Source organism: Centroberyx affinis, unplaced genomic scaffold (assembly GCF_046629955.1).
Source record: "Centroberyx affinis isolate AG114_WGS23_722 - 3 ecotype Tasmania unplaced genomic scaffold, CSIRO-AGI_Caff_v1 ptg002100l_1, whole genome shotgun sequence".
Taxonomy (NCBI): domain Eukaryota; kingdom Metazoa; phylum Chordata; class Actinopteri; order Beryciformes; family Berycidae; genus Centroberyx; species Centroberyx affinis.
In genome coordinates this window covers 149,046-176,978 of record NW_027280426.1, presented here as the reverse complement: position 1 = coordinate 176,978, position 27,933 = coordinate 149,046, and the positions used below count along the sequence as shown (strand labels likewise).

Sequence of the window (27,933 nt, the reverse complement as noted above, 5' to 3'; positions counted from 1 at the left end):
ATGTGTATATGTGTGTGTGTGTGTGTGTGTGTGTGTCTGCACTCCCCCGACGCTCAAAGGTAGGAGACAGTCTGAAAGCACAATGAACCCTGGGATTCCACCTCGACTGGAGTCTGAAACTTCACCTGTGAAGGGAGGGAGAGTCGGGGGGAAGAGGGATTGATACATAAACAAGGAGAGAGGGACAGAGAAAAGAGGGGAGAGTATGTTAGGGCATGGTTGTATGTTAGACCTCCATCTTGTCAAACATGCCCCCTCCCCCAAAAAGCACAAAATTCTCCTGTGGGCGCGACTGGAAGCCACCGCCGCTCTTTTATCAAACTGCATCTCAGGATTCTCCTAACTTGTCTTTGTTTTGACTTTTATTTTGGTGGTGAGTAGGTTAAAACAAGAAAGCATCATTCACAGTTGTATAAAGCTCCGTCTTTCAACAGCAATAAAATCATGGTGCTTTAACACATACACACACAGTGTCTGGGTCATGCAACTCAATACAGTGAAAATCCATTAGTCGTGTCCTTGTGTGTGTGTTTGTGTGTATGCTTGTGTGTGTGTGTGTGTGTGTATGTGTGCTTGCCAGTGTGTGTCTGGAGGCGTGCATGCGTTTGTTTGTGTGTATGTGTGTAAGAGATACAGTATTTGGGCATATGTGTGTGTATGTGTGTGAGCTTATGAGCATGTGCTGCACTCATGTGCCTTGGATCATGGCAAGCAAACAGACTACTACCAACATGCATCACTCTCTGGCATTTGCAGTATAGAAATTCTGGGTGACAGTTTGAATCTCCCTAATCTAGAGGCAGCAGGTTTCGAAGTAGAGCTAGGTATTAGATAGGTCCATTAGACGTATAGACCTGCTTCTTATCCAAAAGGATTTATTATGTAAAAATCTAGCCATAGACTCAGAGTCCTTTATTGATAACGTGTGCTGCCATGTGAAGGTGCCTCCACTGACCTACAGTAACAGCAGCTTCGTCTTTTCTCCTCTTTGGTTGAGGTTAGCTTTGTGCAGGATAAGCTTGCCTCAAATCATCAAGACATCTAAAGGAATCGTCTATTCTGTGTGGTATTTTTCTCCCAGAATTCCTATAATTGAAGGCTGTTCTCCAATAAGCAAGAGGCACTTGTTTTTCACCATGACAACCACATACCGTTTACCTCAAAACACCAGCTAAGGGGACAGAGAGAGGAGGTTGGAGGGGGGGGGGGGGAGAGAAGAAGAGAGAAGGGATAGAGAGAGAGGAGGTAAGGGGGGATAGAGAGGAGAAGACAGGGAACAGAGAGGAGAAGAGAGCTGGATTGGGGAGAGGAGGAGGGAAAGTGAAGTAATACCACAAAAGCAGTGACAGAGGAAATAAAAGAGACCAAGAGAAGGGCCTAAGAGAAAAGAAGGAGCAAAGAACTAAAGTGCCACATCAAAGAGTATAACCAATCAGAATCCAGAGTTACAAAATCAGCCTATCAGAGTACAGCTCAACATAGTGCATTCTCACCCCAAAATATGGTGTGCTTTTGTCAGTAATCCTGAATAGCTTCCCCTGTCATCCTCCTCTCTTCTAACCTGTGAGGCCCATGTTTTAGGCTGTAGTTTTGAGTCACATTCAGATTTAGACTGTTGCCTACTGTATTGCATAATCATGCCATGGCCTATTGCCCAACATGGCCTGCTGGGCTGCTTCCAAGATAGCACAATGTAATAACATGTAGGCTATGTTGCGTAAAAAACATAATAGTTTATTCAGAAGCATGATGTTTCTTCTTTCAAAATAGTTTCTTTATCTTGTACAGTAAACTGTAAGGCTGCTCTTTACATTTCTCCACCAGTCCACTATGGAAACCTCTCTGTACAGCTGATCTATACAAACACCCATACACCAGGTATTATGCACTGCCGTATTACACACTAATAGTGTAACACAGTCACATAACATAGACCCACGCTCACTGCTTTACCCAAACAATTTGTTCAAATGATAATGACACCAAACAAAACACTACAGAAACTGATCAAAAACAAAGCTGCAAAAAACAACGAGCGTTGCTACAGAATTTATCAAATTACTATGCAATGATCAGTTATATCGAATATCCAATCAAATCAATTGATGCGGAGTACAATCCTGGCTATTGACAGTTATTGATCAGTATGTGCACAGGTCAATACAAAATAAAGTCACAATGCACCAAACACAGTCTGTGGTCACTACGGCAACAGGACATGCAGGTCAACGCATGGCCGGTTGCTCGAGGTGACGGAACAAAAATCGCCAAGGGCAACCAACACAGGCAATCAATCGCCACAGCAACCCAAACACAGGCCAACCAATCAACTTACAACAATGCGAGAGGAAGGGGGGGTCAGGGCTTTATCGGTCACTAGGCAACCATTGCCATAGCGATGGGGTCCCCGCGAATTATGATTGGACGGAAGGATCTTGGGTGAGGTAAGTTGCCGTTTCAGGAAAAGATCAAAACAGCAGGAAAGAAAATAAATAAGAATGTGAAAGAAAATAAAAAGGATAACAGTATTTTAGTATTTTATTTTAGTACTTTTATTCTGTAATCACTAATCCTCCCTCACTACTTCATATTCATTTATATTTCATCTTAATGTCTTTCTCCATAACTCTGTATCATCAATTAGCATTTTAGCATCAAAGCCACTGCTATCTTGTCCTTGTTTTTTTCTCTAACATAATTTCATTCTCCTGCTCCCCCATTTTTCCTTGCCTCTTCTTGCCTCATTCCTGCCCCCCCCCAACATACAACACCTCACTTCTCTTCATCTTCATGTCCTGTCACTCATCTCTTTCTCTTCACCACCACCTCACCTATCTTTCTCTCTTCTTCTCTTGTCAACGGCTTCTCAATAAGGGCGGTTGGCATCTTTGGGCCTTTTGAGCTGCACTTTGAGTCTTTTCATGCCGATCTGGAAGCCATTCATTGCCTGGATGGCAGTCTGAGCGCTGGCTGGGTTGTCAAAACTCACAAAGCCTGGGACAGAGAGATAGAGAAAGAGAAAGAGAGAGAAAGACAGTCAGAGAGAGCCAGAAAGACAGAGAAAGAAAGAGATGATATTTTAGTACAGGGACACGGGTCACATAAAATAACGTCTCTCTCTGTACAGCTTCTCTCCCACACCTCTCCTGCCCTTTATCTCACCTCCTCTGGATATTAACAGCAAGAACCAGCTACTCTGGATCAAAATGACGATTGATACAAAGGCTTAATCCTTTTTTACTGTTCCTTCTCTCTCTGTTATCCCTCCACTCTCTCCCTCCCTCTCCCTCTCTGTGCATCTCACCGAAGCATTTGCTCTGGTTGGTGGCGCGGTCAACAAACACCTTGGCTGAGATGACGTTGCCAAAGGGCAGGAACATCTGCAGCATCTCAGAGTCACTGAACTCCTGGGGCAGGTGGTAGATGAAGATGTTACAGCCCTCCGGACCTGGGACACACACACGCACGCATACACATTAGGCAGAAAGATAAGGGATCTGTGGCAGTGAATACCTAGTGACAAACAACTTAAAATAAGAATATGTGAGAGACGGGGTGTGGCCCCAGTCAGACAGGAAGTCACATCACCTTCTCTCTGCTGCTGTTGCTGGGGCTGCTGGTGTTGCTGGGCAACCAGGGTTGGCTGCTGTGGGAACGGCTGCCCGACCAATCCGTAGGCAGCAGGGTACGCCGCTATTGGAAGAGACAGACAGTGACATAATCTGATTGGGTGAAAACAACAGGTGGCAACATACCAGTGTCCAATAGCGTGAGTTTGTTCGAACTGAGCTGTCTCCTGCTGAAGGTGAAAACTATTAAGTGTTTCCAGTCAGCTGAATGGAAGCCACTTTGCAAACCAAACAATGACATTGTTGAACTGAGACTGGACTCACACACATCATAGGCCCTCTTTACTTTTGGAATGAACATGAATCTTGTGTCCAGACTGTGTCTGGATATGATTTAGCTGGATTACATTTTTATCTGGCAGTAATGTGTCTCGTGTGTCCACATTGAAATCGGATAGCTCGCTTTATTGCAAAATTCACTACGCCCGTCACTTTCGCTTGAAATATTTCCATCCTTTAGAAAGATGGCAATCGCTTGGGGAATTGCATTGTTATATGCGCAACCATAGGCAACAGCTGAGAAGAAGACAGTTTTATGCAGCTGTTGTTGTTACTGTTAGTAGTTTCAACAGACCAAACTGACAGCATACACCTGGCCTTCCTTGTTCACCATCCACAAGTATCCTGACTATCCATTTTAATAAATTGTTATTGTTGACATTCCCAGATAGTTTTAAGCTACTGTCTGTGCTGCCTGCCATCCATTTGCCTTAGTTGGATCTGCATCCCAATATTTATTTCTGATAACATAGTTGAATGTGGACTATAGATGTAATTGCATTGACATTTTGCTATTAATGTGGTAGTATGCATCTATACTGCCTCCTGAAGTGGTTTGAGTGTTTTTCAAAGCATCTTGGGTTCATTTACACCTGGATTTTTAAGCATTTTACATCTATACATATACCACCCGAACAATCAGGATGTATGTTAATCAGGAGAGGAATATATTTAAAGAATGCGGACCAAAATGACAGCTGAGTGGCACTGAAATCTGCCCATACACCAACCTGTGTAGTGCTGCATGCCTGCATAGGCCTGCTGTAGGGGGTCGAGGGCTGCTGCTGGACTCTGGGCTAGAGTGGAGAAAGACATTGTGATGATAAAGCTTTGATTTCCCCCTCCCAATATCCCTTGAGCCAAACTGCAACTTGAAATAATATTTATTTATTTATTTTTATTTTATACCTTGATACGGATGAACGCCATTGGTGTATAGTGCTTCTGTTGCTTGCTGTGCATTGGTGGGGGCGGGCACACTGCTGTAACCATTGACTCCTAGTGGCGGAGGGAGTGCTGTCACAGGTGTTGCTGCGATAGTGGGTGGGGTGTTCGTACCTACAAATCAGGAGGACCAGTTAGAGTGGAGAAGATATTTTGACTGACAGGTACTGAACTATTATGTTGGAGAAAAAGGAAACAACACACAGCACAAATGGCAGGAAAAAACTGATACCAATAACTGATGTCAAGGATCAGGAAAAGACTGTGGTGCTGAACATAAATAGAATCATTTAACAACACATCACATCTGTCTTTATTTGTCTTGATAGAGAACTATGGGCTCAAGGGTCAGAGAAATGAAGAATAAGAAGGCAAGAACATAGCAATACTTTCAAGTTTTGAGCTACAATATGAAGCTGATAACTAGACACCTATACATTTCTACTGGAGGATTAGACAGAACTTCTAGTCTGGAAAAAAGTATAGAAGAAATCAATGTGCTTCTGTGTTTCTGCATGTGTGTGAGTGTGTGCACATCCATGCATGTGTGTGTGTGTGTGTGTGTGTGCATCTGTGTGTGTGTGTATGTGTGTGTGTGTGTGTGTGCCTACCCGAGGACGGTGTGATGGGTGTAATGGGTGTGGCGATGATTCCGTTGCCGTTGAGTGCCGCCATCTGCTGCATCTGTACCGCGGCAACTGTTGCCACGGGAGACAAGTACGCTGACTGGGCAACCAGGGCCTGCTGTTGGACCAGCTGTAGAGGGGAAAGGAAAGAGAGAGAGAGGGAGGAAAGAGATGGAGAGAAAGAAAGAGGGAGAAAAAGAGAGAGAGAGAGAGTGGACAGAGAAAGGAAAGAGAGAGAGAGAAAGAGAAGGGACAGGGAGAGGGAGTGATGGAGGAACAGATGAATAGAGATCTAATTACAAGGCCATTATGTCCTGAGTCAGTGGGTTAATGGTTGTGTGTTGCGGGAAAGCTAATGCCAGATGACGTATGTTCTGTTGTCTGGGTAATAACATTAGCCCCAATTAGACCACTGATAGCCTCTTCAAACTTATTACATCCTTTCATAAGCACAGCACTCCCCTTACAAACTCGGTGTGTATATCTGTGTGTATATACAGTAAATGTCTGTGTGTGTGTGTGTGTGTGTGCACTGACTGCCTGTGCGTTGACGGCCTGCGTGTAGGCGTTGTAGGCGGGGAAGTTGAGGGTCATGGGGCTGAAGATGCCGAGCTGGGAGGCCACCTGCTGCATCCTCCTCAGCCCCCGCTCCTTCTCTGTGTCGGCAAACTTCACCACCAGACTGGACGACGCTCCCTGCGAAGATGGAGACAGAGGGAAGTGATGTGATGTGTTGTCTTCTTTATGTATTAATGGGACTATGTTTATTCATTCATTCAATTTCTCTACCCACTTAATCCTTTTAAGGATCCCAGCATAGAGTGAAACACTCAGCACGTCGGCAGTCTATTGAAAGACTAACACAGATAGACAGACACCTGGGAGGCAACAGTGCTAACAATTGAACCGCCCAGCTCCACATTCATGAGATGTATTATTATGTATTATTGTGTATTATGTATTATTATAGATGTAGTGTTAAATGCTTGCTGTTGTAAAGAGAGAGTAAGAGTAGGTACAAAATTCCTTCTCCCTCCCTATAGTGTTTAAGAGAAAGAGTTGGTGTTTTGATGTGTGCTTGCCTTGTTTTGTATGTGTGTGTGTATGTTTGTGTGTGTATGTGTGGGTTTGTGACCGTGTCTATGCGTTCAACTTACAGGCAGCGTGCGGCTCCCATGCAAGCTGTTGATGGCAGCCTGGGCTTCGGCGTGTCCCTGGAACTTTACAAATGCGCATCCTGCAACACAATCAACGGTCAACGGTCAATCAACAGTCAGTGACAATAGACAGTATGGAATCAACACCTGCCATTAAGAGAGTGTAAATCAGAATCCTTCATGTGTGGTTGTGCACATGCTAGCGTAATTTCTGTGTGTATGAAGGCGTGTGTTACCTTTACTGGTGCCGTCAGGTCCTCTCAACACAGTACACTCATCTATGCTGCCAAAGGGCTCAAACAGCCTTCTGACGTCCTCGTCGCTCTGTTGCTTTCCCAGCATACCCACAAACAACTTCCTGTCCTCTGAGGTACCAAGGGAGCAAAGAAGAAGAGGAGGAGGGGGGAAAGGGAGGAGGATACAAAATCAACTTTCTGTCCCTAAATGTTATATGGTCACACCTGTCTCTGTTGAGATTATAGAAATATGTATGTATGTAGCATTATCTATCTATCTATCTATCTATCTATCTATCTATCTATCTATCTATCTATCTATCTATCTATCTATCTATCTATCTATCTATCTATCTATCCATCTATCTATCAGTGTTTTGGGGGAGTTACCACTTTTCTCCACCAGGGAGCAGCATTCTCTTCAGAGAAGCAACAGAGGAGGGGCACAATGAATGGAAATAGAGTGTGGCGTGACTCTGTATGTGTGTGTGTGTGTGTGTGTGTGTGTGTGTGTGTGTGTGTGTGTGTGAAAGCACAAGCCCGAACAACCCTCTGTGACACCAAGCACCCTGTTGACTACTTTTCCTGTCTGTCTGATCCAACTTGACACCTGCCCTTCCCTCTTTCACACCCTATGTGGTGTGTGTGTGTGTGTGTGTGTGCATGCGCATTTGTGCATGAGTGTATGTTTATGTCTCACCTCCTCTCCCCTCGCTGTCAGCTGGTTTCACCTGGATTGGCCGATTCATCTGAAGGACAAACAAGCAGGAAAATCAACACAGATGGTCAACATGAACAAGTCTTCTCTTTGTCTTAAAGTACATCTCTTTATTTCACATCTTTATTTCACAGAAGTTAACTCGACACCTGACACAATTATTATCCGTACTCATGCACTGATTTCCGTTATATAGCCTGATGATGTGTATTATTAATCTATGTGAAATACACAAGGCATGTAGTAAAGAATAGTATTATATAACTAATGAAAAGACAGAGTTCATTCAAAAAAACATACATCTATTTTGAACAAATGATTTCTGGTATGAAAATAAAGCTCACTAATGGCTATTTAAAGACACTTTAACACATAAATAACTTCACATTTTAGGAGGATGTAATCATCTGTATCATTTTTTGAAACATTGAACTATGAACATGAGTTAACATTTAAAAAAAAAAATCAAACCTGGATATCTAGGCTTTTGGAACAAATCTATTTGACTGCATTTGTTACTTTGTGTGTGTGTGTGTGTGTGTGTGTGTGTGTGTGTGTGTGTGTGTGTGTGTGTGTGTGTGTGTGTGTGTCTGTGTGTGTGTCTGTGTGTGTGTTTATAAATCACTGACTAATCAAGGTTAGCAGGTGACAGGTGTGTCTTTATGTGGTCTGAACTCTGTCCCAGGCTGCTCTCTTTCGATGTCAAAACACACACAACCATACTCTCTCTGATTACACACACACACACACACACACACACACAGAGTGGAGTAGTAGGGGGATTGAGAAGTGACGAGATTAAGAATGCAGGCCAGCTGATCTGGATTACAGAAGCACTAGGGATTAGATGAGGGACGAGAGAGGGCTGAGATAGAGAGAACAGAGAGAGAGGGAAAGGAGGAGGAAGAGAGAGAGAGAAAGAGAAAGATTGTAGTGGGATGAGAAGACGAGCGTGTGAAAGGAACAGGCACAGTCAGCTAAAAATAAAGGGAAAAAGAAAGAGGGGGAGAGAGAGAGAGAGAGAGGGAGAGGCCTAGGGGACCCCGACTGACTTCGACCGACAGAAAGGGCAGGTGGAAGGCCAAGACAGAATCCAGGGAATGAATGAAAATGTGGAAGAAAAACATTACAAGAAGAGCGAGGAGGATAGAGAGAGAGAGAGAGAAAAAGAGAGAGAGTGGGAGGATGAAAGCAAAGCTGCCCCTGAGAGGATGACTCAAAAAGAAGAATAGAGGGAGAGGGAGAGGATGGAGGAGGGAGGGGGAGGGAGGGAGGAGTGGGGCGTGATTCAGTCGTGACTTGCTCTGTCCAAAAAATGGCACGACTACTGAGATCCAACGCTTAGTCAGAGCGCTAATGCATGCATGCACACACACACCTACTGCGAACGAACGGCACTCACTATGCATACACTATCTACAGACGCACAGGCATGCCCACACACACACACACACACACAGAGGCACACACACCCTCAAAATCATACCATATATGCATATCAAACACACAGACACATGCGCACACACACATATACACACACAGTGCTTAGTCATAGCAATGAGGCAATGAGACAGAGTGTTAATGCCAGAGGGATGGGGTGGGGGAGGAGAAGGGCTGCAGAATGATGGCGATGAGAGGAGGGAAAGAGCACAAGGAATGGAGAGAAGAAAGATGGATGGATTCAGAGGAGGGATGGAGGGAGTCCCAGAGAGAGAGGGACAGGGAGGTAAAGGAGAGAAGTGAAGGGAGGGGATATCGATACATGAAGGGAAGGGGGGGGTGGGGGGTGGACTAACATGCTAGCAGGGCAGACACTCCTAGATTCCCATCCAAGCTATGTGGTTTTAAATTCAAATCTCGGTAAACCAAATCTAAACAACAATTTTGGTTTATTTTTCTAGCCTGTCATGATCTCAGTCATGCTGACAGTAACAGTTTCGGCTGTCTCTGCTGTCAACAGACAGGTAATAATTAATGCCTTTGTAACACTGACAGTCATACAGTGATTGGTAGCAATGGTGGCAAGTTAGCTGTGCCCAACATCTAGAGTAATACGAAGAAAGGAAGGAGACAAACTGAGAGGAAGGAATGGAGGGTGAAAGAGCAGGACAGGAGGGGAAGGAGGGACAGTGACAGAGAGGAGGAGGGTGGAGGAGCGAGGGAGGGCAGGAGAGGGAGAGGGATGGATGGAGAGAGGTCCCAGTGGGGTGTTAAGGCAATGTAATGAAGCTGGTAATTGAGGAGAGGGCAGAGCAGAGAGAGACTGATCCATACATTTGATTAATCAGCTCTTAGCTGTCACCACAAAGCTATTGATCTAAGGCAAGGCCATCACATGCGCACACACACACACACACACACACACACACACACACATACACACACGTATACATGCATAGACGCAAACATACACACACAAGCACATTCACATTAACACACAAACACACACGCTCATACACATACATGTACCCCCCTCCCACACACACACACACACACACACACGGGGACTGCAGAGGGATGAGTGATGTACATTTTTAACCCCATACTGTTATTGACTGCAGCTGCCAGCATCTACACAAACATAGAAAATACACACAGTCCTCCCTAACAATCTTCTATGACCTTGGATTTACACGGTCCATCATCCATCCATCCATCCGTCCGTCCATCATATCTTGGTCTACGTTACTGTCATAAATCAGTCAATCCATCTATCTATCCATCCGTCCATCCATCCATCCATCATATCTTGGACCTGCTGTTATTGCTGTCCATCCATGCCACCATCCATCTTGTGCTATCCATTCATTGATCAGTCCCGTCTTGTTCATTGATTTCAGGCTGTGTTGTAGACCTGGCTGATTGTAGCAGGATTTGTGTCCACTAACCCTTTCTCTATCCCTCTATCCATCCATCACCTCTTCCATTTTGTCCTTCATTAGGTCTATTCAAGCTCATCGTTCTGACAGTAAAACAGATTGAACAGAAAAACCTAATGATTCCAAACAACGGCTTATCAATCTGTGTCTGAGTGTGTGTATGTGAGCGTGTGTGTATCTGCGTGCATTGAAGTGCCCATTTTGATGTTTTAAAATAACCACAGAGTTTGTATTTTGTACGACGCTTGTAGAAAGATGGGAGGAAGAAGGAGAGGAGACGGAGAAAAGCAGAGGAACAGGACACAGAGAGCAGGTGAGAGATGCACGCTGCTGCTACAAAGACAACACAATGGCATCGGAAAATTGGCATGGCAACTATCTCGTTGTCATGGCAATCATATGACGGCACACTGGGTAGGTAAACAAGGATGCCTGTTGCCAAGGGCGACTGCTGTGCTCTTCGGGTAAACAAAGAATTTGTGCTGGGGAATGCTTTGCTGGTTTACCCTCCCCAATGCCTAACCCAACCTCGCTTTCTCTTCATTTCTAGCATTGTCAAACATACGACAGAGGTGTAGGAAAGAGTCTTGAGAGGATTGGTAGAAAAGGATGAGAGAAAGGAAGTGAAAAGGAATATAAGTTTGTGACCATAATGGAGAGATGGGGATAGTATTGAGAGGATGAAGTAAGGGTGAGTGAGTTTAGAGCAAGGGAGGGAGAGTGAGAAGGTGAAGGAGCTGAATCTATACTAGTAGTAGAGTGAAATTCCCTTGAGCAAGAGAGAAAAATGCAAATACAGTCCCTGCTTCGCTAGCCAGTCACACTGTAGGCTACTCTCTCTCTCTCTCTCTCTCTCTCTCTCTCTCTCTCTCTCTCTCTCTCTCTCTCTCTCTTCTTTAATCCAACACACATGAACAGCCGCACACTCCTTTCAAGTCAAATTATCCTCTAATTACTCACGTTCCAATTAAGACTTAATTAACACTAACCATCTGCAAATGCACACAAACACACACACAAACATGCACAGACATATACACACACACAGACATATACACACACGGGACACGCACAGGCTGACTTCATAGTGTGGTACAATCTATCCTGCAGCATGGCAAGACTCCTCCCTGGAAGACTGTTTCTACATCTCTGAGGAATGTAAATTTGTATGTGCACACCAGCATGGAAATGCATGAGGGAGAGAAATGTGTGATATACGATCGTGTGTGAGCTCGCATGGCCACTCGCACTTAGAGAGAAAGCATGTCCAGTCATACATGCATGACCAAAACCTGCACGCAAACGGCTCCGTTTGCATGCTGAGGTGCCAACACAACTACACAGACAGTACATGCCACACATATGCACACAGATACTGAACACACACTATTCCCCACACCCCCCACGCCCGCCCTATTGCGCACACAGACACAAACACATACTACACACATACAGTTAATCTCACCCCCTGCAGTAATGCAGAGAGGATTGTGCTAGGATTAGGGGATATTAAATCCTTGGATTATCCAATCAAATCGTATTCTACCCCCTCCCCCACCTACGCACAATCACTGGACCAAACCATTGCACCACATCATGAGGGTAGGGGGGAAATGTGTGTATGTAAATGTGTGTGTACATGCACTATTTGGAGCAAGGATTAGGCTACAGTGTCGAATCGATGTTATCATTTTGGTCTTTTGATTTTTTTTGCCATCAAAACACTGGAGGGCAATATTCCACAAAGAGAATGAAATGTTCCCGCAAACGGAAATATAAAACTGATTACATTGTACAGCACGACAACAGGCAGTGGTGTGTGCGTGAGTGCAGACACACACTCGTACTCTCTCACTCTCACTCGCTCTCGCTCACACACACACAAACACACACCCCTTCCCCCCTCAATCTCCCTCTGGAACACTCCATCCACACAATTTCAGATGTCCATTTTCCAGAGTGCACAAGAAAGGAAAACTATTTTTATCCCTTCCCCACTATCCAGTGTTATTTCTTCCTCTCCCCTCTCCTCGATTTCCCTCTCTCCATTCTCAACTCCATAATCCCTCCCATGCCAGGCCTGATGACACTGTCATCTCTGCTTTTTCATCTTTTTCATCCTTTCCCTTCTATCTCTCTCCTCTTTCTCTCTCTCATCCTCCTCCTTCTCCTCTCCATTTTGCTCCTACTCTCTCTCTCATTCTCGTTCTCCGTCTAAGCTACAATATGCCTTGAAGGCCCCACAACTCATTATCATCAGTGTACTAAGCCCTTATGTAATTTTTACAAAACCAAAAACAAATACGGCTAAATAGCAGCTGTGTTGACCCTGTATTTTTGCCTCTTATAAAAACCAGTTTCAGCTAGAACTACATGACTCATGAATATAAATTTCTACCTTCATGTGAAAGCAGAGCAAGTGCTACCTTGGGCTTCTTAATGTATTATTTTCACTCTGAGCAACGTTAAATCTCTATTGTTTCTAGTAGAATTAGAAGAAGTCTATTATTTCTAGTAGAGAGGAAAGAAGGGCTCTCTTACACAGACTTTAATGTATCGTGAAAATTTCATAGTACGATTACCTTGGCCAAAATTATCTTGATATACAATATTATCCCCATAATTATTAAGACGAAACCATAAAAACAATACTGTTATATGCTTCAATTAAAAATAAATGTATCAATCGCTAGACATTTTTCTTTTTTAAACATGTTTTAATGTAAGACTGTAAAATAGTGACGTTTGGGTCTGTTATTCAGCCGCCCAACAAGTTGCCGGTTATCATGGTGGTGACGGTAATAAAAATTAGGGCTGGTGTCATGATGTTGTTTTTTTTTTACTGCGATATAAAGTAATATCAGTTATTGTTCTATCCCTAATCGTGTGTGTAAGAATTTTTGTTGGCTTTTGGAGTGCATTTGGCGTGTGTGTGGGTGGGTGGGTGGCTGTGTATGTGCATGTGCACGTGTGTGTGTGACCAATCCCATAAAACCAAGAAGGTAGCGTGCAACTCCCCAGCTCCCTGATGAAGCTCCCTTTACATCTACCATTCCAGTTCACGCCTCAGCCCCGCAGCTGGATGAAGAGATTGAGATGTGAGAAATAAAGAGAGAAGTGAGTGAGCGGGAAGGTGGAGCAGCCCAACAGCACTGCTCCACCCCTCCTCTCTCCCATCTCTCTATCGCACCACGTTAGTCTTTGCATCCCCCGGGTTACCTAGCAACCTGGCATCTCGCTCGGCTCCGTTGCCTGGCAACGGGGGCCTGCAACCATAATACAACCTCCTGCGCGCCCCATCCCCCTGCTCTCATCCCTCCTCCCTCTGTCTCTCTCTCATTCCATTCTTCACACCTGAGAAGTCTGCCCTCCTTCTCCTCCACTCAATCCTTTATCTGGCAGTTAACCCTTCATCAGCCTCTCCACTGGAGCATGGATTACCGACATATTCTCTTGTCTCTCTCTCTCTCTCTCTTTATCTCTCTCCATAGTAATGGTATCAAACCGTGCATGAAGCAGAACTAACTACCCTGTTGATCCGTATAATATTATGCTGTTTTTGTCAAACCCCAATGAGAACATTCTGTATGCAGCAGTGGAGCACTCACTGAAATTTGATCCTTTGGATTTAGTCCAACATAATCCAACAGCACTATAGCGGATAACTGTTAGACCTATGCACTTGGACCTTCTTTCTATTTTAGGGAATATAAGTCCTTTGGGAAATGAGCTGGTGAATTAAAAAGGCCGCTCAAAGCCATACAAATTCATGATTGCAAAAATTTCATATTCACTGAGATTACATTCAGCAGAGAACAAGAATTTCGACTGTGACACATTTTTGGATGCTCTGGCACTTGCTGGCTCTCTACTCTTTTTTTTCTTTGGAATTCAAACAATACAGTCACCATCATGAGTCAGCTTTTAGGTCATTTTTATATATGTTGGAAGAACAGTTAAATAGCTATAATATGGGGCCATGGTGTCCCATTTCAAGGCATTAAAAGCAATTGGACAAATAAAGATTATTTTTAAAAAAAGTAATTTTTAGACTGTCAATAAGACATTTAATGTTTGAATAAATTATTACAAAGTATCTAAAGTGTCAAACCACGTGTCATGTAGAGATGCTTTTGTAGATTTTTTTTTTTTTTACTATTGTGACCTATTGTTATCTCTGGATATAAATACTCAACCAGTGAGACAGAGTGTCTCTACTTTCAACTATTCTTATGGTCACTGGATGATTCTCAGAAGTTAATATATAGTTAATAAAGCAAGAACATGGCATAGTACAAATAATTGTGCAGCTCATAATATGTAAGGTTATTGTCTAAACTAGTCATGCAGTTTTGATTTTTTCCAGACACAATGAACTCTATATTTTTACCTACAACACATTGGTGTGTTCACACTTTTTCAGGGACATGGTGAAGATAGACTTAGACTCACTTATACACTCAGTATATTGTACATAGGCCTATATTCATTAGCCCAAAAATATATTAATATCTTCTAAATTAGAAATTATATCCAAATGTAAAGCCCATACAAATAGAAACTAAATCCTAAAACATTATAAACCTAACCTATTGGAGTTCCGGGACTGTGCATTATCTGAAATGAATAATGATTTGTACTGTATTCTGTGGTTGGGTATGAGGGAGGAAACACTCAGAGGGTAGAGAGGGCTTGAATTGCACTATGTGGAGAAGTCACTCTGTCAATTTGATATTCTGTTTGCCTGTCTGTCTATTTTGTAGCAATGTCTGTCTTTATCATCAGTATTGTGTGTTCTGACGCAAAACTAATTTCTGTACCAAGAGACAAAAAAGAATTATCTCATCTAATCTATAAAACTTTGTTTAAAAACTAAATCATAAATCACTCACAAAGTGCAGTGTACATTGGCCTAGATTCACTGTCTACTGGCTTTATCAATTTTCTTTAAACCTAAAACCTATATGAACTAAAACTGCTCAAAACTATATCATCAGGACAACTGTCAACTGTCTCTTGTTGCACATTAACCGAATTAAAGTCTGTGGAGATGTACAAGCCCAGTTGTCCCATTCTCCTTCCTTCTGCTGCTGGACGGGGCATTGTGAAGAGGAGTGATGTAAGCCAGCGTAATATGGTAGTATAAGGCTAGAGATTGGCCCTGCGGTGTGAAAAGGCCATTATCCAGACAGCAGGTTGAAGTGTGGTTAGAGAGGAGACCTCAGAGCGGAGGTCACACCCCAGGTGCAACTAAAGTCCTGTCATCCCCTCACCAGCCTAATCACACACACACACACGAACACACACACACACACACACACACACACACACACACACCAGTGGCCCCCTCTGACAGATGTCTCTGTTTAAACTGACAGAAGTGCGCCCCGACGGCCTCCCACGCCTCCACCACCCAGCAAACCCCCTTTCTTCCACGCACCGCCCCACCTCCCCCTTCCTCCACGCTCATTATGGCAAACTTTTGTCTTGCTTCCTCCTTCTCTCTCCCCCCTGCCTCCTCTGCTCCTCCCCTGTCTCTCCCTCCCCCCTCCGTGTCTATACAACCCTATTCATGCCAAACCTCTTCATACCCCTCCTTCACTGCTCTCAACCCCCCTTTCATTCAGAGTTCACACACTCATTCAGCCCCCTCATATAGGCCTTCTCTATCTGTCCATCTCAGTTCAGACACATTAATATTACATGTTGAAACATGGTGTCTGGAATGGAGGTTGTAGGTTTTAGTCAAATACAATCATATGGACTGAATGAAACACCTTAACTCATATCTATCCTATGTTGTTAAATCCTTGTCATTCCAATTGCAGAAGGTTTTCTTTTGTTTTACTTAAAAGTTTATGTTTTCCTTTATGTGCCAACAGAGCCAACAGAGCCCATTTAATTAAAACATTAGATAATTAAAAAAAAAAAAGAATCCTCTCTATATCTCTTTAGCTGTCTTTTTTTATTTATTTAATATTTTATTTGAAGTCACAGAAATATTGTCAGGGCACCACGCACTCATTACTATGCTTGTAATTGAAGCTTCTTGTACTTCTTGTATTGTGTGGCCATTAATCTCAAAATAAGGCTGTTTTTCAGAATTCCTGAAAATGGCGTTAAGGGCTGAATACAGACTGAAAATATACATGGTTCTTATGCAAACTGAGATATGTAGTGAGGATTGAGCTGTTTCTTTTCAGATTTTGACTATTCAGTGTGCGCACTAAGGATTTTGGGTTTAGGGTTTAGGCTTCTTTGTCCTTCCAATTGGTATGATGGAAAATTGGGCCATGGACCTTTCTACTTTTCATGTCTTTCCAAAAAGTCATTGCCTTTAAATTTAAATAAGTTATGGTTAGGACCATGGCGCACAAAGATTGAACTGGCAACATACCCTAGGGACATTAATTTGCTAAAAAATATAACATACATTTTTCAAAATCTGAAATCATTTAGGCTATTCCACATTTTTGCCTAGAAGAAATCACTTAATTTTTTTAATATCAAAAATAGGTTTTACATAAAAAGACGTTTTTCTTACAGACAAGCCACTCTCCAAATGCATTATTCATTGCACTAAAAGTTTGCGCACAGACTTTGCCACGTCTGCATCACATACCAATTGAATGTTCCTGGAATATCATCTTTTCCTCTTCCTATAAATTTGTTCTTCTGTGCTCTCATGGTTACATGCATACAGTTGATGGTTCCAAAGACGTTTGGAAAGCAGTACAATCACATCTGTACTTGATTGTGCTTCTTTGCGCATCAGTGTCAGGCCAATATATTCTTGGGTACGGCTGCTCATTGCTGTTTAGAACTGGCAATGGGAGACAGAGGCCTGAGATACCTTGACAACATCCCCGGACTCCCTGTCCAGCTGACGCAGGACCTGTTGCCAGGGTGGAAATGGCACATGTTACCTGAAGTAACAGGGGAGGGATGTTGGCTCTGCGATCTGGCTCTGCAGACCAGCAGCACAGCTCAATGGTCAAGGCCCTATCCATGTGCAAAACGCTGGAAGCACTGGGCATCTGTTAAACTCAGCACATTTAAGTGAGTTCTTGGCACCCTCTTCGCGACCTGGCACTACTTTTCTTTCCTGATGATTCCTTGAAAACCCGAACACAGAAATGGCAGGACACATTTTGTATCCGTATCAAATTGCTTTAAATATTATCAACAGCATTGCAGTCTAATTCATTTCCTTCACATTTCCGTTTGATGTCTTTGGCTTTTATTAGTAATCAGATGTCTTTTATTTACATCACAAAATCAATGGGAGCACTAGACAGCACAGAGTTTCGAGTGCGTAAATAAAGCAGCTTACAAATGGATTAAGTCAAAGTCAGAATCCGTGTATCATACATAATACGAAGGTGGAGATGCCTTGATTTCCATCTCAAGCACCACTCCGCTGTGCTTTAGTCAAGGTGTGAAGCAAGCCCTAAGTTATATAGGGCGTATATAGTCTAGAATCAGATGCAATAATGATAACTGATAATTGTAACTAAACAGTTCTTCCCATTCTATGAATTTGGAGTCTAGGCCCTGCAGATTTTTGTAGCTGGCTGGATTTATAAAGCAGATGGTGTGTGATATGGACTCAACTCAACTTTGGGCTACTTTAGAGCTCAGTATCTGAGAGACACAGATTTGGTGGTGAACAAACACATACCCTGGTAATCATGTGTCTCCACACAATACATGATTTTCAAACTGGCCAAAATACAAATGTTTCCGTGTGTGAATGTGTGTGCGTGTGTGTGTGGGCCAGGCCTTAAAGAGACAGGCCCTCTCCAGGGTCAGGCTTTTATGGGGCCGTGATTAGATTCTGCCTCAATTTTGTGGTGAAATATGAGGCAGGCACTATCTCTCTCTCTCTCTCTGTCTCTCTCTCTCTCTCGTGCATGCACAAACACGCTCACAGGCATACACACACACACACACCAAACACTTTTGTTTAAAACAAACAGGCTAAATCCCCCTCGGTCTTAGCTGTACACAGCCCCACACAAACACCCTTCTACTCTGCATACCCCCTCTGTATCACTCTCTCTGGCTCTTTCTTCTTCTGTCTTTCTCTCTCTCACACACACACACACACAGACACACACACACACAAAACACTTCATTCTACACCTGTCCCTCCAATCCCCTCCCATCCCACACACAGTGAGGATAAAAATAGAGAACTAGAATGAGGGAGGGGGGAGCGATACACATCACAAACCCCATCAGGCAGGGAGAGATAGAGGCAGAGGGATGGCAAGGAGCAAGAGACAGAGAGAAAACGAAAGAGAGAGAGACAGGGAGAGAGAGATAGAGAGAGAGAGAGAGAGAGCTGGGGTCTGTTCTAAATTGAAAGTGCAGCAGTAAGCAGTGAGGGGGAATAGTAAACAGTGCTGCTGACCACATAAATATGCTAAATTAGCCTACAAAGTCGCCCTAGTGGATAATTGCTCATCATAGCTTTGCCCCGTAGGGAGGCTGCCTGCCAGGCATCTTAGATTCCACATGGAAACACACACAGAACATACACACATTACACATCCCGTGTGGATCTGATAAACATCAGCCATCAGCTAGAAGTATTGGACGTACACATGGAAAGACGGGACTAAGTGGAAAAAAACAGGAACGAATATACTGCTGGGATACAGTCTCACCCCGCGTTTGTAGAGACCCTTGCAAAACAACATATTTTTCGATCGTCAGTGAATCAAATCTAACCATCAATTTCTATATTTATTAGCCATGTCGACTTCTACATATTTGGCTGTCCTTTAAGAATTAGTCACGTTGTAATGCTAACAGGCATGAAAAGGAACTGGCAGCATCACTGGAGATTTGCTGTAGCTGCTATAGCTGCACCGTGCAACGTTCCCCGCTGGCCCATGTAAATCCTACTACTACTACTACTACTACTATACTGTAGCCTACATGAATATAAACTATAGCCTAGTCCAAGGGTTCTTAAACCTTTTCAGTCCAGGACCAAAATGAGAAATTACTTCTCTCACTCTTGGACCCAGGCTCATTAAAAGATATTACAGCTCTTGTCATGTTAGTATGATCCAGCATTAGGCCTGCAAATATTTTATTAGCTTAAGAAATCAAGGTCCATACCGAATGCATTTAATAAATATCACTATACAAACTTTCAATATACTTTTTATAGGTGCATTGATTCTCTGCTGTACCAGTTATTGTTAACTACTTGTCCTGTAGAACTACTTATGCCTTGTTTAATAATTCAGTAGGCATCCAGTATTTCATGGGAAGTAAAGTGTGTGTGTGTGTGTTTGTTTATATGTGTGTGTGTGTGTGTGTATGTGTAGGCTTCGGTTTGGCTCTAATCAAAGAGCAGGGAGCAGAGTGCTGCCTGGAGAGCAGTGAAGCGTGACAACACACACCTGGTAAGCTGCTTATCACACTTTAATTTCACCTACACTGGGATCTGTGGATGCGAGCACGACCAAACGGATGTATGTGTGTGTGTGTGTACATGTGTGCGTGCGTACGAACACTTGTGCGTACGTGTTTGAAGTAGAATGAAGATGAAGGGAGTGATAAACAGAGAGAGAAGAGAGTGGAGATTAAATGGAGAGAGAGAGATATCGACTGCAAAGAACAAAAGAAAATGATAAGGGGAAAAGATAAGGGAGGAAATACAGCAGCAGTAGGCTGGGGAGAGATAGAGCGATAAATAGAGTGTGGGGGAAGGGAGATATGGGGTTAAAATCTAAACAGGCTGTGAGTCAAGTGTGGCAAATGGTGGGTTTGAGATGGCCGAGGCCTGATGAAAAGAGAGAGAGAGGGAGGAAGAGTGAATTGGGTGAAGTGAGGGGGGAGGAGAAGGAAAGAAATGCATGTGTGGAGGAATAAAGAGATACGAAGATGGAGCAAGAAGAGTTTTGCATGGATGATTAAGGTGAATTGTGTGTGTGTGTGTGTGTGTGTGTGTATGCAAATTCTTCCTGTCCCTGAGGTGAGGAAGGGTCACAGCTCCTTTGTCTGAGACCAGCCTTCTTGACTCTCTTGACTAGAGGCTGAACTCTGACCTTTGACCTCGGACACACGCTGTCGGCTCACCGCCACTTCCCCTCTTGACTAACAAGACGCACTAATAAGTCAGCAGTGTACCTGTAGCCCCTGGAACAAGCTATGATCAGACACGTCTACTGTAAATCAATGTGCCACTGTGGTGAAGTATATTACATGTCTCGTATATATGATAATGAGCATCATAAAATATAACTTTGCTATCCAGTGACCCCTCAGGAAGAGATGGTGTTTAGACTAGTGATACACTACCAGTCAAAAGTTTGGACACACCTATGTTTTTCATTATCTTAGAGCCATTTTGATCTAAAGGCTTATGCTTAAATGCTTGAAATTGTTTTTTTAGACTAATATAAATAGTGAAGTTGATGCCTATGTATGAATTTCTTTTCAAAACAATTTGCCTTTCCATCAAGGCAAAGGGTGGATATTTTAAAGAATCTAAAATATAAGATAGTTTTTGTTTGTTTAACACTTTTTTGGTCACTGCAAAATTCCATACAAGTATCATTTCATAGTTTTGATGTCTTTACTATTATTCTAAAATGTGAAAAATAGTAAAAAATTGCCAGACTTATTTAAAATATGAATGCATGTACACAAATGTCCTGTCCTGTTAATTATAAGCATCATCAAGGTAAGCCCAACAATTACAGACAACTGATAGAGCATATTTTCACTTAACCACATATTTTCCTCATTATCCCCTTTTGATCCGCCCCCAGCATGCAAATGTGAACAAAAAAAGAGAAACAGAAAACCAAAAAATGGCAACACCAAAGTACCATCAGTTTTCAAGTGCAAATAAGCACTGATATGTGACAGCTAAACATGAGCTTTTTTAATCCGGTCCTACCCAAGGGAATCTATGTACCACATCTAATACACCAAAAAATCTGTGTGCTACAGTGGGACTTGCTTGTGGTTCCACTGTTTAATTTCTCCCACTGTGACGAATGCATATTCTCTCTCTCTCTCTCTCTCTCTCTCTCTCTCTCTCTGTGCCTCCTTTCCCTCTCTGTGTCCAAATTAAACACAAGGCACACGACACTCAGATAAGGCCATCTGTTCATCTCTCTCTCTTTCTCTCAATCCCTCCATCCTTTTCTCATTTTCCAATCTGACACTCTACTGCCCCTGCTGAAGCTACCGGGGGACAGTTGAGGTATAGTTCCTCCGCATCCCTCTGTGTGTCTGTCTCTCTCCTTTCATTCGTCTACTGGCTGATTGGAACCGTTAAATCAGCGTTAAATCCCATCACTGAGTGACAGACAGGGGCGGCCACAACACTCCCTAGCATCGGACTCGTTACCAAACCTTTAATTGCTTGGCCACGGATGTAAGAGAAACACTGTGTGTGTGGGTGTGTGTGTGGGTGTGCGGTGCCATGGTTCTATTAAAGTTGTATGCCGTGACTGAAATTCCACCAGTGCCCGCAATTAAGAACGATCCCAAGATTCAACTCCCCTGTAACCAAGACTAACATGCACGCACGCACACACACGGACACACACACACACACACACACACACACACACACACACACACACACGTATACCTCAGCCCCTTTGCCCCACCGTGAGCCCAGGATCTGACTATGAAAATGAGTTTGCGAGAAACTAATCATGCAGCTTAACAAGTGGAGCGAGGGAGGAGGGCGAAGGGGGGAGGAGAGGAAGGAGAAGGAGGAGAGGGAGGAGATGGGGGTGTGAAACGGTCAAAAGGGTCAACTAATCAAGAGGAGGGGAAATGAGACGAAGGGTAGAGGAACTGGGGGTGGGGGGGTGGAGATGGAGGGAGTGTGTGTGTGTGAGAGAGAGAGAGGGGGAGAGAGAGAGACTGAAACTAACGCTAACAGGAGGACTTAGGAGAAGGGTTATCATAAATGACTGTGAAATGAGAATCCGAGGAGGGAGTACGAGTGCGAGTGCGCAGAGAAGAAGAAAAAAAAATAAGTGAAAGATAGGAGGACGGGAAAAGGGGATGAGAGAGGGATACCATGAAGAGATTTCAGAGGGGAGAGGAGCGAGCGATGAAAGGGAATGGGGGTAGAATAGCGAACAGAACATTCTGTAATATTCTACTGGGGCAGAGCAACTGGGAGACATGAAGGGAGGAGTTGAATGGAGGACAGAGGGGATTTGATATAAAAAAAAAAAAAAACATAAATGGAATGAGGGAATGGATGGAGGGTTGGGGGAAAGAAAGGAGGAATAAGGAAGAGATGGCAAAGCAATTTTTAGGGAGAGAGAAGAATGGGATAATAGAAGGGTGTATGAGAGGGAGGGAGAATCATCTGAGGTCATTTCTAAATTCAGTCAGAGAAAGCGAGAGGACAGAGAGGAAGGAGGAGGAAAGACAGAGGCATGGAGAAAGGATGCAGAGATGTACTACAGAGCTACAGACAGAGACAGGAAAGGAGGGGCAGATGGACAGAAAAGAGATAACATGAGCTAGGATGAATGAAAGGAGGATCTTGAAAAACACAAAGGGAGGAATTGGGTTGGGTTGTATAGTGGCCTCCAAGCCAACATATAGCCACCAAACAAATGTTTCTTAGTTGTTTTTGTAGATCCATGTAATCTTTTTTCTCATACCATATATAAACTTATTATATGATATATCACCCCTGGCAGGGCGATATATCGATATTGTGATGTGAGACCAGATATCGTCTGGGATTTTGGTTATCGTAATATTGTGAAATACCTTAAATGTTACTTCTTCCTGGTCTTAAAGGCTGCATTACAGTAAAGTGATACAATTGAACTTATTAGCCTGTTCTGGCTGAGAGAAATCAACAATGATTGCCTTTACCAGCTCATCATATCCACATTACTGATTACTGATTACACATTACTGATAACTAATGATCATTACTAATTTTCAAAATTTTCTTCTGTGTAAATATCTTATGAAAGCACGAATACTCACAAAATATCGTCACATTATCGATATTGAGGTATTCGGTCTAAAATATAGTGATATTTGATTTTGTCAATATCACCCAGCCCTATATAAACTCAAAACCTCAAAACCTCAATGTTTCAAACTCAAATATAAGTCAACAGGCAAGTGGAAAGAAATCAGTGTTGTGCTGTATATAGAGTGCGGTGGGATTGAAAAATGTGTACGTAGCTTCCATCTACAGCTAGGACTCCCTTCCCCTTAGCCCTTCCCCATCGACTTTCCCTCATTGATTCTGCCTTCCTCTCAATGCAATAGGTGGGTTCAACTAATTCACTGAAATCAGATAGACAAGCTAAAACACGGGATGTCTTTATCAAATCACATTTCATATTCTTGCCAATAAAATAACAATTTTCTTCAAAGGACGTTGGCTCAAACAGGACAGAATAGGGGGATGGGATCTCTTTGATATACATCCCAAAGGGGAAGGACACGGACCCGTACTCCAAAGGGAGGGGAGGCACGTGCGGAGAGACAGTAATGTTCCTCATTAACAGTCCATGTTTATTGAAGAGCCAGCACACGACAACCACACCCTCATTTCAGTACCAGTCTTCCTCTGGGGTGTTGCATGCTGGCTCTTCAGTAAATCCGGACTATTAATGAATATCCTTCCTTCCTCCGTGTGTGTGTCCTCTCTGTTTGGACTCGATTGACTCTTTATTTGGAAGTGAAGTGCATCTATCCACTTGTAAAGTAGACCTACAGATAATTTTCTTTTGCTGCAAGGACTCTGTCACTGATGTCATCTGTGGTGATAGAATAAGGAAATGGCAGACAGGGAAGGAAAAGACAAAAACAAGTGCAGAGGGAGGGATGAGTAAAGGGACAGCATTAGAGAGAGGAGGAAGGAAAGACAGCAGACAGTGGAAAGGTGATTTTCGTGGAAAGGTCAGACTCCTTAGTGGGCCCTAATTGGATTAATGTCAGTATTAACACTGTGTGTTTGTACGTGTGAGTGTGTGTGTGTGTGTGTGTGTGTGTGTGTGTGCACGCATGCAGAGGCATATCCGCCTGTGTGGAAAAGCATTCGTGATTGCAATACATATGTATGCATGGATTTGTGCTTATGTGTCTCAGAAACTCTCCCCTCCCCCAAAGTTTACAGCCTTTTCTCCACGCTCTCCTCCAACCATTTTCTCACAGAGATCTTATCAACACCCTAGCCTGAGGAGAAGGTGCAGGAAATGCAACTCAGATCTAGCGGCAGAGAGACGGAGAGAGAGAAAGCAGTAGAGAAAGACTGAGAGATGGCGAGGGTATGTTCACCATCCTGTTGTAACTGTTGCAAATTTGACTTTAGATAGAGTTAGGAAAAATGCGTCATATTTCGAAGATGCATCCCACACTTTCACACCACACTGTCTTCGTTGAGGAGAATTGAGTAGCTACTTCTGATGTTAAAGTAGGTTAAAAATACAAAATGTTCCAAAACAGTTACTGTAAAATCCGTTTTTAAACTGCAGTGGAAACCAGGTCAGAGAGAGAGAGAGAGAGAGGAGGGAGAGTGACAGAGAGGTACAGCCTATGAGACAGACAAAGAGCTCGCATAGTGCCCCATCCATAATGAACAGCGTCCTACCCCGGCCCAGCCGCAGCACACGATCCCTCACTGGAGAGACTGAGGGAGACTGGGACGAGACAAAGGGGAATGGCCACATTAATTACACACACGCTCTAGGCGGGAGCTATCACCGGGGGCCAGCGGAGGAAAGGGATCGAGGGAGAGAGAAAGAAGAAGAGAAAGAGAAAGAGAAAGAAATGGAGATCATAATGCTAGTGGAGTTCCCTATGTGTCTCCTGTGAGAGGGAGTGTTTGTCCTTTGCATGGCGCTCCACAGCAAGACGCCTGCTGGCTGTTGAGTTATGTCACAGTGTTACTAATGGGAGCTGAACCTCCAGTAGCAGACAGCACTGCTAGGACACAACATCATACACGTTACACACTCATGTGAGGGCTTTGTGTGTGTTCGGGCGGGTGTGTGTGTGGGTGTGTGTGTGCATGTATGTGTGGATGTGTGGATTGGGGGGGGGGGCTCTTGTGATATGTCCATGTGTATGTGCATCTTTGTGTGTATCTTTGTGTGTGAAGTGTATAGTGTGTCTGTGTGTGTGTGTGGGTGGGTGGGTGCGCGTGTGTGTGTGTGATGTGCACTTACGCCTGGTAGTGTTTTCTGCTCATGTAGAGCGCTCTGGGCTTTCAGTGCAGACTCTCTCGCACAGTACGTCAGAAACGCACATCCTGTCAGACAGAGAGAGAGAGAGAGAGAAAGCGCGAAAGAGAGAGAGAGAGAGAGAGAGAGAGGGAGAGTGAGAGAGAGAGAAAGAGAGAGAGAGAGAGAGCAGGGGAGGATGGAGAAGAATGTTGAAATATGTGGAGGATATCACACAAGCTGCAGGTCAAACAGACAGAAAGACATAAACAAATATAGAAATGTGGACAGACACACAAACGACAATACACATACGCGCACACACGTGCGCGCAGGCACACACACACACACAGACACACACACAATACAGACAGCCACACACCCTTTGACTGTCTTGTCTCCTGTCATTTGTCTTTCCCTCTTTGCCAGTCACCTATTCTGAATTATCGCTAGGCCGAATCAAGAGAATCCAAAAAAATTATTATTCATGCACTTTCATAGTACTTGACAACACCATGATGATGCACTCTAGAGCGGCAGGGGTCTAGAGCGGAGAAGGACATTTCACGGCACGGCACAGTTCAGAACGGCACGGCACGAGTCAGCACACAGGACAGCACCACAGTGACAGTGTGCGCGGGGCTAACAAGCCCCCGGGGAATAACAGGCTTGGCACAGTAAGGTTCCCGCCTATAGCAACCACTACGCATGCCTCACGATCACTCCAAATACACCCCTCTGTTTTCCTGTGTGCTGTACCTGTGTCTGTGTGTGTGTAGGGGGGAAGGGGTAGGTAGTAGAGCTGTCTGGCCAGAGCTGTTTACTACACCTGTCACCAGCACTAAGACAACAAGATTAGCAGCAGGTTAGCATCCCAGTAACATCTCAGACAGACTAAAGTAGATTCAGAGTAAAGAAAAGATTGGACGATTAGGAAGAAAAGGCAGCGTTCACTAAAGCGTTCACACAGAACCACATCTGAGGGGTTGAGAATGACTCGACATAACAGCACACAGACACAAAAAAAACCCCAAATACACAAAGAAGGACAAGGGCACACACACACGCACACACACATGCACACTCACACACATATGCATCTTACACTCCATCTCATTGCTTTTAAGAGGGGCTTACTGTGGCTGTGGGGATTCTCAAAACAAGAGATTCTTTCCGTTGTGTCACACAGGCTTACAGTCCCATTACACTGATTGGAGCATACAGCCTAATCTGGTTTATAACACACAGGACCCCAGGTCATGGTGTGTGTGTATGTGTGAATGTGTGTGTGTGTGTGTGTGCGTGAGTGCGTGTGTGTGTGTGTGTGTGTATGTACACTACAGTTTATTGCTGATCTAGTGTTAGAACTGGGCATCACTTTGGGGCTGGCAGAGACAACTCATTCATTTCTGTTACTGTGACCATGGGGTCACGCCTAGCTTAACTTGTCCTGTATGGGCACATACACACACACACACGCATGTATCCAAAAGACAGGGTCAGGACACGTAACTTAGTAAGGTGAGAGGCATACAGACAGAAAGAAAACAAAGTAAAGCCAGAGAAACAGAAACAGAATCAGTGCATCTACATGCGAGACTCATCCTACTGTTCTGCAGTTCATGATTAGGAGTAACTAACTATACCACATTATAATAAACCTATAGTATATCATACTTTTATATATTATTCTAATGAGGAATATAAACTAGAATGTCCACATATCACAATAAGATCCTAAACTGGAACCTGATTCCTGGTAATCTTTGGCACACGCATCGAAACGCATGAAGGCTTTTCGATGCACAGTGTATGTGTGGTGAATGAGTTCGTGTTTGGCTGTTAGCGCTCTCGCTTTTACAGTGTGAACAGGAGATGGAGACGAGAGCCAGTGTGACAGTTTCCATGGTGACATGTGACACTCAGCACAGGATGATCCACCCATCTATCTGCTACACTGTCGCACCTCTATCTATCCATCAATCCATCAATCCATCTATCTATCTATCTATCTATCTATTTATCTGTAAGTCTGCTGTATGTCTATGCTGTGTGGTGATGATGAGACTAACCTTTGTGCATGCCAGTGTATTTGTCCTTTATCACAGTTAACTCATAGATCTTGCCAAACTGCTCGAAGATGGGCTTGAGGTCCTTCTCCTCCAGATTCCGGGGAATCTGCCCCACAAACAGCTTGATGGCGTCGGCCTCCTTCATCGGGACGGAGCGGAGAGGGCGACTGGGTGCCGCAGGGGTTGGGGCTGAGGGGATGC

At 43.7% G+C, this 27,933-nt stretch overlaps 1 protein-coding gene across 1 annotated transcript; it reads right to left on the bottom strand.

The window, feature by feature from the left end:
- Positions 1-46: 46 nt before the first annotated feature.
- On the bottom strand, positions 47-27,877 carry LOC139654502 (CUGBP Elav-like family member 3). Its single transcript, XM_071531588.1, has 13 exons — positions 27,733-27,877; positions 25,667-25,749; positions 7,573-7,621; positions 6,873-7,001; positions 6,637-6,716; positions 6,032-6,175; positions 5,465-5,609; positions 4,818-4,967; positions 4,640-4,705; positions 3,589-3,693; positions 3,305-3,448; positions 2,832-2,994; positions 47-125 (listed from the first exon to the last, which is right to left on the bottom strand). Exons 1-12 carry the CDS (start codon positions 27,875-27,877, stop codon positions 2,867-2,869), a joined length of 1,368 nt encoding a protein of 455 aa, XP_071387689.1. The 3' UTR covers positions 47-125; positions 2,832-2,866.
- Positions 27,878-27,933: the final 56 nt, after the last annotated feature.

Excerpts from the sequence above, each read along its gene's own strand:
- LOC139654502 (XM_071531588.1), bottom strand. The coding sequence starts at position 27,877 with ATGAAGGAGGCCGACGCCATCAAGCTGTTTGTGGGGCAGATTCCCCGG. Across the intron at positions 4,968-5,464 it reads ACCCATCACACCGTCCTCGG|GTACGAACACCCCACCCACT; the intron begins GTAGGCACACAC and ends CCTGATTTGTAG. Across the intron at positions 4,706-4,817 it reads TGGCGTTCATCCGTATCAAG|CCCAGAGTCCAGCAGCAGCC; the intron begins GTATAAAATAAA and ends TCTCCACTCTAG.